The following is a 13,335-nucleotide window of genomic DNA, read 5'->3' as shown; positions in this document are numbered from 1 at the left end:
TCGTTTTTTTCCACGGTGCAGGGAATGATCGTTTACGTGATTTTTATCAGTCCATGTGTGAAAGTCACGCTTCTCTCATTATACTTATTATTTTAACAAATTAGTGTCAAAGGTTAATATTAATGCACGTTTGATATTGGGAATTATTTAAATTCGGTAGGTTACCTTTTGAATTGTATGTACTTCGTCAGATAAGGCACGTAGGCAGGTACCCAGTAAGACAATATTTTTTATTTTCATTATTTATTTTCAATATTATGAAAGAAACAATAACAAAAACCGATGACGTGGTACTTTGTCTCGAAACTTTAACAGCTGTAATTTCCATTTAAGAAACTTAAATCTAAGTCTAGTTTTTCTAGAAGGTACATAGTACAACCTCCTTCCGCTTATACTTAAATATTGAGAGAAAAAAAGTGGTAGTTCACATTTTTTTTAAACACAAAAAAACTTTACTATATAATTCGAATGAAGTAGAGAGATTTTGACAGAAAACAGTATATTAGTTTATCTGTCAACGTTTCCTTTTCGAAAAACTACGCAATAATAATAGTAAAATGTCAACTATCTACGTATTTGCGAAACAACAAAATGACATTAGCTCATTGGACATAATGTTCGCTATCATCTAAAATCACTGCAGTAATCAGCCTCAGTAATCTGAAACGTTTGTTTGCTGTCTATTTATACTAGTAATGGTATTTTATGGTAATAAAGTGACATAACGTTCTCAGCTATGTAGTTCCCCTTAATCCTACTCATATTATAAACGCGAAAGTTTGTAAATACCTACAAAACAAGCACCCCCAGCTTGTTACTTTTCGACGCAAAAACACAGTTTACAACCTGGATAGATTTCATGTTCTTATAGCATCGTTTTCGATTAGTAGCGGGTAGAGCTGCTGGCAAAAGCTAGTACAAAAATAAGGGAATAAAATTTAGCGTATTTTTCTTGCTGATACAGTAGCTTTACATTTGTTATATGAACGTTGGACTCTCAAGTCAAAGGTCGTAGCATAAAAATCTTTTGGAATTCAGGTGCATATTACAAAATAATTATCTTGCTATGAACCGTCAATTTTCTTTCACGGTTTTAAGCAGTATGAGGAGGCCATAATACCTGCGAATTAATCACGGGGTGTGTATAGTGAGTCCTTCATAGGCTGTTGGGTAGTCTAAAACAGCAAACGTAATAAACAAAGTTATGTTCAGAAATAAATAGAATCAATCTTTTCAATTCACTATTGTCAAAGACCACGTGGAATTGTTTTCAGGCTACGTCGTCATAGGTTTCCAAGGTCTAAGGAAGGTGAAGAGGCATGGCGGGTTTCTAAAGACTACTTTTTAGGTTCCCGTTGTCGTTTTCCAAAGAACACTTCCGCAAATACATAAAAAGCGGACCTTACGATAACATTCATTTTCATACTTTGGCTGTGTTTGAAGAAGAGTTATCTTTTCTTCAACAACTCGTATTCGTATAAAGTAACTTTTAAATGAATTTCCATGTCATAAAATTTTAGTTTTTACTAAATGTTTTTATTGCTTTCGTTTTTTACAATTAAGCACAAACACTTAAATGTCCTTTTGTGTAAATTTAAATTTCTTGTAGGCTTTGATGCTATTATAATTTGGTGTATTTATCGGCTGTGTCGCGTTTTGGGATTTAGGCACAGAAAAAGAAAATTTAAACTTAGGTCACTGATTGTGCATAAGGCATCGATCATTCACTTAGCTTTTCTAAGTTTTAGTAAGTAGTAGTTTTGAAGTAAGAGCCGGGGTAAAAAAGATTTTTTTGACACTCAAAAGTATTTCAATTACTTAAATATTTTTGAATTTTGAGTAGTTGACTCAAAATTCAAAAATATTTTACAGAAATCAAAACAAGAAATCATCATGAGGAATACGGAATTATTGAAATCTAGAATCGCCGTAGTGGGATAGAGTGGTGATCAATGCCTTAAAGCTTCTTTATATGGGTAGAGGTCATAATCCAGCTGCTGTGGGGCGTTTATATGCACTTTCATGAAATAGTTTTCAAGTTTTTATAATAACTATCGTGAGACTGATTCATTATTAAATGATGTAACGGTTTACTCGCGCGTCACGCGGCGGGATCGCGAGTGGCGATCCCGCCGCGTCTTCTCATGATTAAGGACTCCGGTTGGGTCCGAAACTAGTCGGGCTACCCCGATAAATACGCGTGAATAAACCGTTACATCATTTAACAGTTTTCAAGTTTTGCTAATACCTATGAACTTTTTAACTAAGTAGCGAAATTCCGAATTTTATCCAGAGTAGGTTCTTTCATTTAGATACCTTTCGTGCAAAATCATATCTACATTTATCTTAAACGTTACTTTGGTGATCAGTTTGAAAAAAAACAAAACAAATTATTGTACAACAAACGACGAGTTAACAGTAAAATAAATCTAAATATGTAGATACAAATAAATATTATTAATCGCTTAATAATATTATATTGTAAGTCGAAGAGGAAAAAGTATTTAAAGGCAAGGTATCAATATTGTGTAATATTAGTTTACTTCGTAAATTTCCCGCTTGTTTACTGCAGGATAGGTTTTCCCTTACTTAAGGAATATAAAGAGGATAAAAATCATCTTTTAGTAAGAAATATAAAACTTAAAAATGCATTAAAATAATTGTCAATCAAGGACATTGAAAGATTTGAACCTAGTGGTAAATACATTCAGAAAAGAAAAAATGATTTTTACAAGGATAGAGTATTAATGTATTTTTCAAAATAATGGTTACTTTTATATTCTACTACTACACGGTCTCTACTGAAGTAAATATTAAAAACTTAAATAACAGTATTCTAGAAGTTATTCAACAGCATTATGTAAATTAATTCCAGAAAAAAAAAACATTAAAATCACAAAAACTACACCGAAAATAACTTTTGACCTACACATTTGCGCATTTTGAACAACTGATTTCATTTTTTGTGCCAAGTACGTCCAGTTTTTTTGTCAAAGGTACATCGTAAGTCCAAGTACAGAAAATTAATTTCAAGTACCTACCTAAGACCTGAGGGTCTACCACTACATCTTAAGCAATATAATAATGGTTGCAGAAACAAGATTGCGCTTTATCCAGCGTAGAGCGGCTCTCTCTTTAACACCCGCATACGTTGCGGTATACACCTGTTTCACACATAGTTAGCTGTTGACACAGAGGATGAGATTCCCATGATCCATGGAACTAAGAGACCTAGTAAATTGACTCCTTGTTTACATCTCTTAATGAGGAAGCAAATCTATTATATAACTAGCTGTTCCCGCGTATTACACAATCTCGTGGTTTTTTTTTGCAGTTTCTTTATCTTTGCTGCAATTTTTCCATATTTTCTCACCGTCTAAACCTTTTCTGGTCTACCACGTATATTTCAAGACTGAAATCTGAACTGACTGATGAACAGCAATTCATTTTTACATATATTATTATATATAGATATAAGATTTATCCCCACGTGTTAAACAACAGCCGTAATTAACATCTCTCTCGAACCTAAAGAGACTTCAATTGGAAAACCTTTTTCGTCACACAAATAAATAGCGAAAAGCCTCACGAGAAATCCTATCATGAATTTATTTGAATGAATCCTCGTAGATTTATTTGTTCCATAAATAAATATGTTTTAGTATAAAACATTGACTGCTCAAATATTAATATTCTGTAGCTTTACTGCCTTCAATAACTTGAGCTTGCTTCGTGAAAGCTGACTTAAGATGAATAAGTTGGGTGACAAGTAAAAGTTGTGGCTATAACGTAAGGAGCATTTCTATTTCAGTGTCTGCTTTTGAACCCCCTGCAAATAGCAGCCACATAATAAGTTTAACCTATGCATTTATTTGTAGCATCAGAAGCATTGATATAAAACAGATGATAATAAGTTTTTAAGGTCCCCCAAAAACATAGTAAAAACTGAATCCTACAGAGTTTCGCTGTCTGTCCGTCTCTCAAATGGGATATATGTAGACTTATAACCTAAAATTTAAAAACATATTTTCTTATTTCACCAATTCACATAAATAGAGTCTTAACGTAGGTATATTTATTTATTAAGCTGTACGGTTAACATTTTTATTGATAAACGAAGCAAACAAAATCACCAGAAAAAGTTATAGTTAATTAAGTATTTAAAAATAGTTCCGTAGTTTATTAGCAGTCACGTTTATGTTTTAATGTGGTGCAAGTATACTTCAGCACGTTTCACACATTTTACATGAATCGCTTGATAAATGATAACCTTTAATTAATTACTTGCTGCAACCAGATACTTCTCGAGTGCAATAGATAAGCTTTGCCTTCTTATGTGCGTTAGAACGTTATACGTTACGTAAATCACGTTTTGTAACTAAATATAAACGCAAATTATGTTTACAAAGTAAGACTGCATGTAGGCAGACGGTTTAACAAAGATTGTTGAGACTATTCGTTAATTCTGCTTTTTGTTCACTTTTGGGGTTCTGTACCCAATTGGTGAAATAAGGAACCGATTACTGAGGCTTCGTTATCAGTCCGGCCGTCCGTCATCGGACTGAATCTCATGAACCGTGATAGGCAATTCTGCTGCCGTTGAACAACGGACTTGACAGACTTTTCTGTCCATTTCCTTCCGACAAATAAAATTAGCAGTATTCAGTCATAAGTCGGATTCAGTATTTCATCTCAGATTCAATTGCCATTAAGAAAGGGAATCAAATCCTTTCGATTCAGCTCTACAAAAACGGAAAGAACTCGGAGAAAACTGCGAGGCTCACCTAATCTACAATATAAACAAAGGAGGTTCAATCTGCAATTCATTGGTTCTGTACAAGCATCATTAATTCGTAATTATTGGGTACATTTCCATGTCTGTTCGTGATTTATTATGAATGGGTATGAGTTCGTAGAGGCGTGTCCATGCATTGATTTAAAGTGTGCCAAACTGTCGCGTCGTAGCAAATAAGTCTTACCTTGTAGGTATATGAAGCATATAGTAATACGTTGTTGGGTTATAAGTGTGATGTTTTTTCACATCATAGATAATAAGGTCTTAAGATTTTCGTGATTTAAGTTTTTAGTTTTTAAAGGTGGGGTTGATTTTAATTGAAAACTACGTACTTATTAATTTATATGTTTTATGACTATTCTACTTTCATGAGATCGTGATCGTGACATTTTCTGATATTTTGCGCTGTTTTACCGTTTTGAGTGTGCGTCAAAATATGTATCAAATAAATAAAGAAGATTCTAGTAGAAATTTCTGTTGTCAACTAGTCATGTATGGGCTGTTCTAAAGTTCAAGGAAAGTGATCTGATTAACATGACCTCGTAATCTGTAAACCTAACACGTTGTGATGTGCGTGATTGAGAAAACTATGTTCTTGGAAAATGACTACTTATTATTAATAGGTACCATATATACAGGTTCTGAAACTTTTTATTACTCCTAAGACTTTGATTAAGGTATTCGTTGTATTAAGCCTAGCTTTTCTTGAACCACAGGCATGGTATTAAGTCTTATAATTATTTGACAAAGTGATGTTATTCAGATCTTATTTTTAGTACTCTAAGAAACGAAATAGCAACGAACTTTTGTAACATTACGAAGTGTTCATTTAGTATAAAAAAAAAAAAATTTGCTTACAAAAAAAAAAACTATGACTAACGGGATTCTGGAAGTCCGTAGAAGTCAGTAGGACTGTTTACAATCTTACAAATTTAGTCAATACATCATACGATGCGTTTGTATTGTGCACAAATTGCTAAATTGACCATTGCACGGCTCACGTTCGCAATAAATCGTCAATTGCCTAATGGGCTAAATCCCTGTGTACGGACATATTTTCGGTACTATCTTTGTTGTTTGCCAAGTCAGGTCTAGAAAATTCTAACGACAACTTACAGTCCTTAGGCCTATATGGTCTATGGTTTGTTGGTGTATATGATGTATAGGTAAATTATTTTTTTATCTATGACGCCTACCTTTGCAAATTTATATTTAAACGTTAAAAATAGGCTGATGGGAACTCTTTAGATGGAACTAAATAGCTGTAAGTAGCACGAGGCATTCATTCTTGCAAGGCTAGTTGACGTATACATTTTTCAGAGATCTTCGTACTTATCTAGTCGCTTTAGCTTTTTGACAAAAGTGACTGAAAATGTAAAACTAATTGGCAGAACAGGTAAAAAATCCTATTCCTAATAATGATGACAGTATGATTGCTAACAACAACTAAAGAAGATAAACTAAACTAAGAAAAATAAAGTCTAATTGAAATTTTCCTATTGTATGCTTTCAAGGCCGACCTATTCACGTGTACCTCATTATATTTTGGCACGTTATTTTCATGTTTAAATAGTTATGTAAATAAATGCAATTTTCGGTATTAATTTATGCGGAATGATATATTGTGACCGTGTGTGAAATGGGTAATAGGTCATGCCTTTTTCTCCGCGACTCTACATAGCATATTATTATGCTTATATACGACATAGTGCAGATTTTTGCTTCAACAGCTGTAGTGATACTAATAAGGTGGTGTGCTCTAAAAAGTCATATAAAAATCTTCAGAGAAATCATATATTGAGAAAAATTTTTCTTTTTAGATAAATTTGATACAGATGCGTCGTAAAAAGGTCTCAATTTGAAAAACATCAACAACAACCTACATTATCTATATTATCCTAAAAAAATGAGTTTTATGGAGCTCCTTATTTGTTTCATTCTTTTTTAGTTGTTATAGCTGCAATAGAAATACGTATTCTTTGTTAATTCAATGTTGAACGGTTCTAGAGATATAGATTGACAAACGGGCAAAAAATTGGAGTTTTAGAAATAGCGCCCCATTTTGCCTGATAAATACTTCTAAAAATACGTTATCACGAAGGCCAAATGATTACAATAAAAATCGAACATACAATGTATATCCGGTACACAGCCGAGTGGTAAAGGTCAACTCACTGTGCGCTACGTGTTACAGGTTCGATCCCTGCGACGAAAAATCAGAACAATATATTATATTAATAGCAGAAAAATAATTTTGAGCATTTCCCAGCTTTGCCGCTCGCTATGTGAGACGACCTTTGGCTGAAGAGAACAAACGGCAAGCATAGTGACAAACACTCCACCGACGCGCTGTCCGTTCATTGCGACCATTCATAATATGTACAGTAAAGAACATGCTATTGACCCTACAATCACTGATCACCGCCCAAATACTCCCTTGATGTCTTCATAAAAATAACCAAAGTGACTATATTCTTAATTGTCCTGACATTTACCAATATTATTTATGGAGGATGCCATCTACTAATTTCACATACGGTTCAACTTGTATTTTACATTAAAATACGAAATACATGTCATCTTCGAGTTACTGTTCTTCAACGTTGACGGTCTTCTAAATTATTTTTTTTTTTTTGTTTTCTCGTGAATATGAAAAATCTAACTAATAATTATTTATTCTACTTAAGAATATATAAAATAACTAGCTGACCCAGCAAACGTTGTTTTGCCGATTTTTTTTTTCATTTTTTATTATAAAAAAAATAAAAACAAACCATTTCGTTCCAAAAATAAAATATTTTTTTTTTTAGTGTGAGCAACCCTTAACACTTAGGGGTATGAAAAATAGATGTTGTTCTATTCTCAGACCTACCCAATATGTATACAAAATTTCATAAAAATCGCTCGATCCGTTTCGGAGGAGTACGGTAACATCGTGACACGGGAATTTTATACATTATATAAACACAGATATTTTTTCTTATATTTTGTTATAACTTGGATGGAAAGATGATCTAAGTGAATGATGATGACATTGGATTGACTATTGCTGTCTGTCAGGGAAACAACCCGACCTACTTTTTGTCCATGTATCTCATGATTTGAGTATTTGCAAAACAATCTTTAATTATAAATTAGCTAGCGCCATCGGGCGGAAATACTGTGAAGTAACCGAATAAGACTAACTCTGTGCTACCTTGAAAAGTGCGCTGTTTTGTAGCATCTAAGCAGTTACGTGTCTTTACATATCACCGCTAGATGGCGGTGACATAACATGGAATAATGGAAATAAAAAGTCGGTCGATTTTTAAGGTAGTGATCATACAGCACATTGTATGTACCTGTAGATGAGGCACGTTATTTTTCTGCACTCATATGTCGTTGTAAGATTTTCCCTTTTGTTCGTTTACTATGTCTTAGGTCCAGAAATGGCTGAACTTTAGCCCAAACGACCACACTAGGGCTAGGTTAACAACTCAACCAACCCATTCTTGCAAAGAGCGTCAATACTTGATTGACTATACGCCTAGACGTTATGGATGTCAAATTGTAGAGCCTTTATTTTGAAACTAGGAAAGTAAAACTTCGAAGAAGATAAAAAAATTAAGTTTTATCTTATGCTAACCATTGTTACATATATCTATGATTCTAATACTTAACAATGTTTTGCATTACCACCATCTTAGTCATTAAAGTACATTTAAAAAACTTTGTTTTTGTATTATTTCGAACGCTTTTCACAAACCCCTTTTCTGCTTTTCCCCTTTTTTTCACTTTGTAATCTTATGGAAAAGTTTAGTACTTGCTGTGCAAAACCCAACCAGTGGTTAGAAGAGATAGAGCGATGTTCTTAACTGGATTAATCGTAGGGTTTGGTGTCGTACCTGTAGGCTGTATATGACAAAATTTACTGATCTATAACTTTTTATTCTATAGATAAGGTGAATATAGTCATAGCTATAATCAAACAGATAATCAATTCATTTAAAAATGTATTTTTACCTATTTCAACAGTTGTTACTATTACTACTACAGAGTAGAATAGAAAGTATCTTTATTCAAGTAACCCTGACTCATAATGTTAGTTAATAAGCAATTTTATGTTAGGGTAAGAAAATACACCAATAACTTAGTTGAAGTGAGGCTATTCAACCTATCATCCAACGGACCAGGGACGCACACCATTTTTCCATTGTTGCATAGAAGCAATTTTCATGTGTTTGAGCAAACATTCTGATGCACTACAGAAACGGGGTAGCATCCTTAATGATAATGTACATCGCAGTTAGTATTGTTTTAGAAAATTATAGCACTTTTTTTATCCTCTTCAGGCATGTCTTTATCATTCCACCCCCATACCGGGTGCGATCCATCTCCAGTTTTCTTGACACGTTTCTCTATTAGATCAGTTGATACTGTTTTCAAATCGTATGCTAAGCCAATTTTTGCCATTACATCAATGAAAAACGTGGCAAAATTCAACGAATATCCTCCTAATTCAGCTGCTTTGTAATCCCATGGGAAAGTATGGTGATAATTGTGGAAACCTTCACCAGTAGCAAGTAGCGACACGGTCATGTTTTCTACGGGACGAATGTTTTTATCGTAGGGTTTGGTGCCATAAATGTGAGCTGCCGAATTAATAAGAGATATCGTGTGCGCTGATACCAGGTGTCGCAAAACACCAGCCACCAAAAATGCAGTCCATGCTTCTTCTCCCCATAGAGTAGGAATATACGTTGGCACCATGTAGCAGATGACGAAAACCAAACGAAAGTAATATCTGGGAATGAAACGTAAGATTATTCCTTGGGCAAAAATAAACCTCGATGGTACACTTCCCCAAATGTAAAATTAACAGTATTTACTTATTCTGCAGCCGTAGCCACGGATCGCTTAGTATGTCGCTAACGTCGATGGTGTGTCCTTTAGCGATGACATCTGGGTGTTTTCTCGCCAACATCCAGCCTATTTGGGCAAAAAAGAATCCTCTCTTTGAGTTGTGGGGATCCGCATCAGTGTCACAGTACTTATGGTGTACACGGTGGTCGCGCACCCAGTGTAACACAGACCCCTGGAACATATACAAGCAAAGTGAAGGTTAGGTAAATGTAGAGAATGTAGAAGCAAAGATATGGGACACAAGCCAAAAAAGACTTGTTTATGCGAAGTAAATCGTCATCGTAAATTTGAAAATATCACCTCATAAGCCATTGTATAGAAAAATAACAGAAAGATGCGCAAGGGTAGCTTCGCTTTGTATGCTCTGTGCGACCACAACCGGTGCACTCCAGCCGTAACGCCGACAGATGAAAATACGAACAGCAAATACGCTGAAAGCAGAAAAAGTAATTTGAAAATACTGATCGATCTGAAATGCCGTAAGTATTTATAATTTGTACAAGACTCTGACGAACTATGATCTATGGGCAAAAAAGAAAAATACATACCAAAAAGATTAGTCTGCCACATAGCCTTCGTAAAAACTAAACGAATAGCATAAAATGATCCGATGTGAACAACAACAAAGAATATAATATTGGGCCAAAATATTTTAAGTTTTGGAGAAGGCACTGCCATGTCATTTGTTTTGTTGGTAGCTTTCATATTTTCACTGGACGCATCCATATTTATTTGTACATATGTATTAATTTCAAAGCGGATCTAAAAACAAATTAAAATATAATGAATTTATTTGCACCGTTTCCATGCAACGATCACTTACTTATATATGTATGTTTAAAAATCTCGTACAGTGTCGTATAGACCTTATAAGTTGCATAAAAGGGAAATGAAATATTCCTATTCTGTTAAGGATTTTGCAAATACAATAATTAGAAATTGAATGTATTAACAACGTACTGAATTTCCAATTATTGTGTTGGAAAATGCTTAGAGTAAAACGAATAGTGCCAATTTACAACCAATCGGCTATTGTAAATAGCAGAATTGCTAGCCAGGTGACAATTCTTGAGTCCCGTTTGCGTCGGAAGAAGAGAACGTTCTTGTTTTCTGCCACTAGAAGAAAAATGTATTAAAGTTTTCAAAACCTTACAATGTTTTTGATCCTAAATCTACTCTTACTTCTATCGATATTGTTCAAATAAAGCGTTATCCTTTCTGCGTCTCTTGAATAGTATGATGTCAGAATTGGAAACAAACTATTTAGAAGAATTGATAAAATATGATAACGCGATACACTAAATAAGAACAAATTATATTTAAAGTTAATTAGACAAATAACGTTGATAAGCCATTTCTTTTTTATATAGTTTTTAGACACGCGTATTAATTATGTGAAATGGTAACTAATTATATTAGGTAGATAATAACAAAATATATATAAGTAACTAAAAAAATAACCGGGCACTGAAACAAATTCTACTTCCTCATCCTAGCAATTTTATACGGATTTTAATTCATAATCTTGTATGTAAACCTAACCCTAATTTATTTTATCCAGTTTTATGTTATTGTGACAGTAAACTGAGAAATAACTTGAACTACATTTTCTATTTTACCTCATAAATATTACAATTTTACTGTGACTGAAAAAAGTCATTTTTTCTTTTAAATTAAACAGCCTTCAAGACATTAATTAACCACCTTCTTTTACTGTTGCTCATCCAAGCTCAGCAAGTCTAGGCATTATAGAATGCTTTTCATGCTATGTCTTCATGAGTTCAGTAGTTTTTAGACAAATAGCCAACATTCACTAATGTCGTTATTTTAATGTTCACATAGTAATTAATTCCTCATACAAAATACTGCTAAATTAAAATACATTTTAAAGTAAACTATTTACAAAATTCTAAAAGCAGTTCAGTTTTTGGTAAGTCGGAAATAATAGCTTAAAACCTTTAGAATTAGCTGGACAAAGGTTGCATTTATGTATTATTAATTAATTGGAATCATTAAAAATAGAAAGTTTACCTGGTAATCTTTAGAAAGATGTAAGTATAAGGAATTGCGTTAAATCCACGAATTATAACATCCAGTGGGTTTCCCGTAAGATGTGATTAATTACGGACGAACCACAGAAGACTGGCGGTTGAGTTTCCTATCGACCGGTTATATACAAATGCGACTTTATGTGACGGTATGATACGCGACGCGGGAAGACCTAACGGCGAACGACATCGCAAAACGCAGACATGGTATTTTATGGTATTGAAGTGATGTACAGTTTTTGTAGTATCTATTAATCAAATAAGGTTTCTACTGATATTTTACATCCAAATATGAGGTGCATCGCCGAAGTCTTCAACATTTACATAAAACATGCTCTTCCAAAATTCATATTTCTTCAATGAAATGGTTTTCTCGTGAATGTGAATAACCTATTTATATTCTTCTCGAAAAAAAAAACTATTTAAATAATAATTAATATTCAAAGACAAAATATTTTTAGTAACAGAAATATTACTATAAATTTAATACATAAATATTTGTCAAAGAAATTATTTTATTACTTTTTTCTACGATAGAATATTTAAATATTATGAGAATTTTCGATTTTCTTCTTATTTTGTAATTACTTGGATGGAAGGATGATGTAAGTGAATGACGATGACATTTATTACAAATATAAGAGTTATCTGCCTAGCTTTTGGCTACGTTGGGAGAGGCTATTGTTCTGGGTCAGGAATATGTCCATACCTACCTGTTTTTCTATCTCGTAATATTAGTATTTACGAAACAAACTATTGCAAATAAATTTACCACAGCGCCATCGGGCGGAAATACTTTGATGTAACCGAAAAAGAACACATCTGTGATACCTTTAAAAGTGCGCGTGTTGTAGCATCTTTACATGTCACCGCTAGATGGCGATGACATTTCATAGAATAATGAAAATAAAAAGTCAGACGGTTTTACAATAGTCAGTAGTTTCAATAGTACAATAGTTGCAGGGTAGGCACGTTATTTTTGCACTAATATTTTGTTGTAAGATTGCCTTTTTTTTTCTTTACTCCTTTGACTTAGGTTCTAAGCTGTCTGCCAGCTAACTTTAAGCCTGTCGACCATACCATAGCTAGGACTAACCCATTTGTAGAATAAATGTAAATAATTGATTAACTATATGCCCAGAAGGTATGCATGTAAAATTTTAGAACTTCTATTATGTAACCAGGAGCAAAAACGTTTAAGCCTTTATGCTAAAAAAATGGATTCCAGACTTGATTTTGTTTCAAGAATGCGTTAACAAACCTGTTAGCAACTCATTGTCATTAAATCACTTATAAAAAGTCATTTTAGTACCGTTTAGAACATTTTCTACAAACTACAATGCCTTTTCTGTTTTCTTTGTGATAGGCCCCATAAGTGTGTAGTGCTTGATATGGAAAACCTGACCAGTGGTTAGCAGAGATATAGTGATGTCCTCAACTGGTTTAATAGTTCAATCGTGGGGTTACCTGTAGGCTGCCGAATGTATGTATGACACCAATTTTTTCTGATGATTTTTTTCTATCGATGACGTGAATACCTAGTCAGGAGCTAATCAAACAGATGATCTATTCATTTAAAATGTTTATTCA

At 33.5% G+C, this 13,335-nt stretch overlaps 1 protein-coding gene across 1 annotated transcript; it reads right to left on the bottom strand.

Moving 5' to 3' along the window:
* Positions 1–8,928: 8,928 nt before the first annotated feature.
* On the bottom strand, positions 8,929–10,458 carry LOC113497448 (acyl-CoA Delta(11) desaturase-like). Its single transcript, XM_026877001.1, has 4 exons — positions 10,246–10,458; positions 9,998–10,128; positions 9,664–9,869; positions 8,929–9,578 (listed from the first exon to the last, which is right to left on the bottom strand). The coding sequence occupies exons 1-4, from the start codon at positions 10,421–10,423 to the stop codon at positions 9,092–9,094; spliced, it is 1,002 nt and encodes a 333-aa protein (XP_026732802.1). The 5' UTR covers positions 10,424–10,458; the 3' UTR covers positions 8,929–9,091.
* Between the last annotated feature and the right edge of the window lie 2,877 nt (positions 10,459–13,335).

This window comes from Trichoplusia ni, chromosome 9, assembly GCF_003590095.1.
Source record: "Trichoplusia ni isolate ovarian cell line Hi5 chromosome 9, tn1, whole genome shotgun sequence".
Taxonomy (NCBI): Eukaryota; Metazoa; Arthropoda; class Insecta; order Lepidoptera; family Noctuidae; genus Trichoplusia; species Trichoplusia ni.
This window is presented reverse-complemented; position numbering and strand designations above follow the sequence as displayed.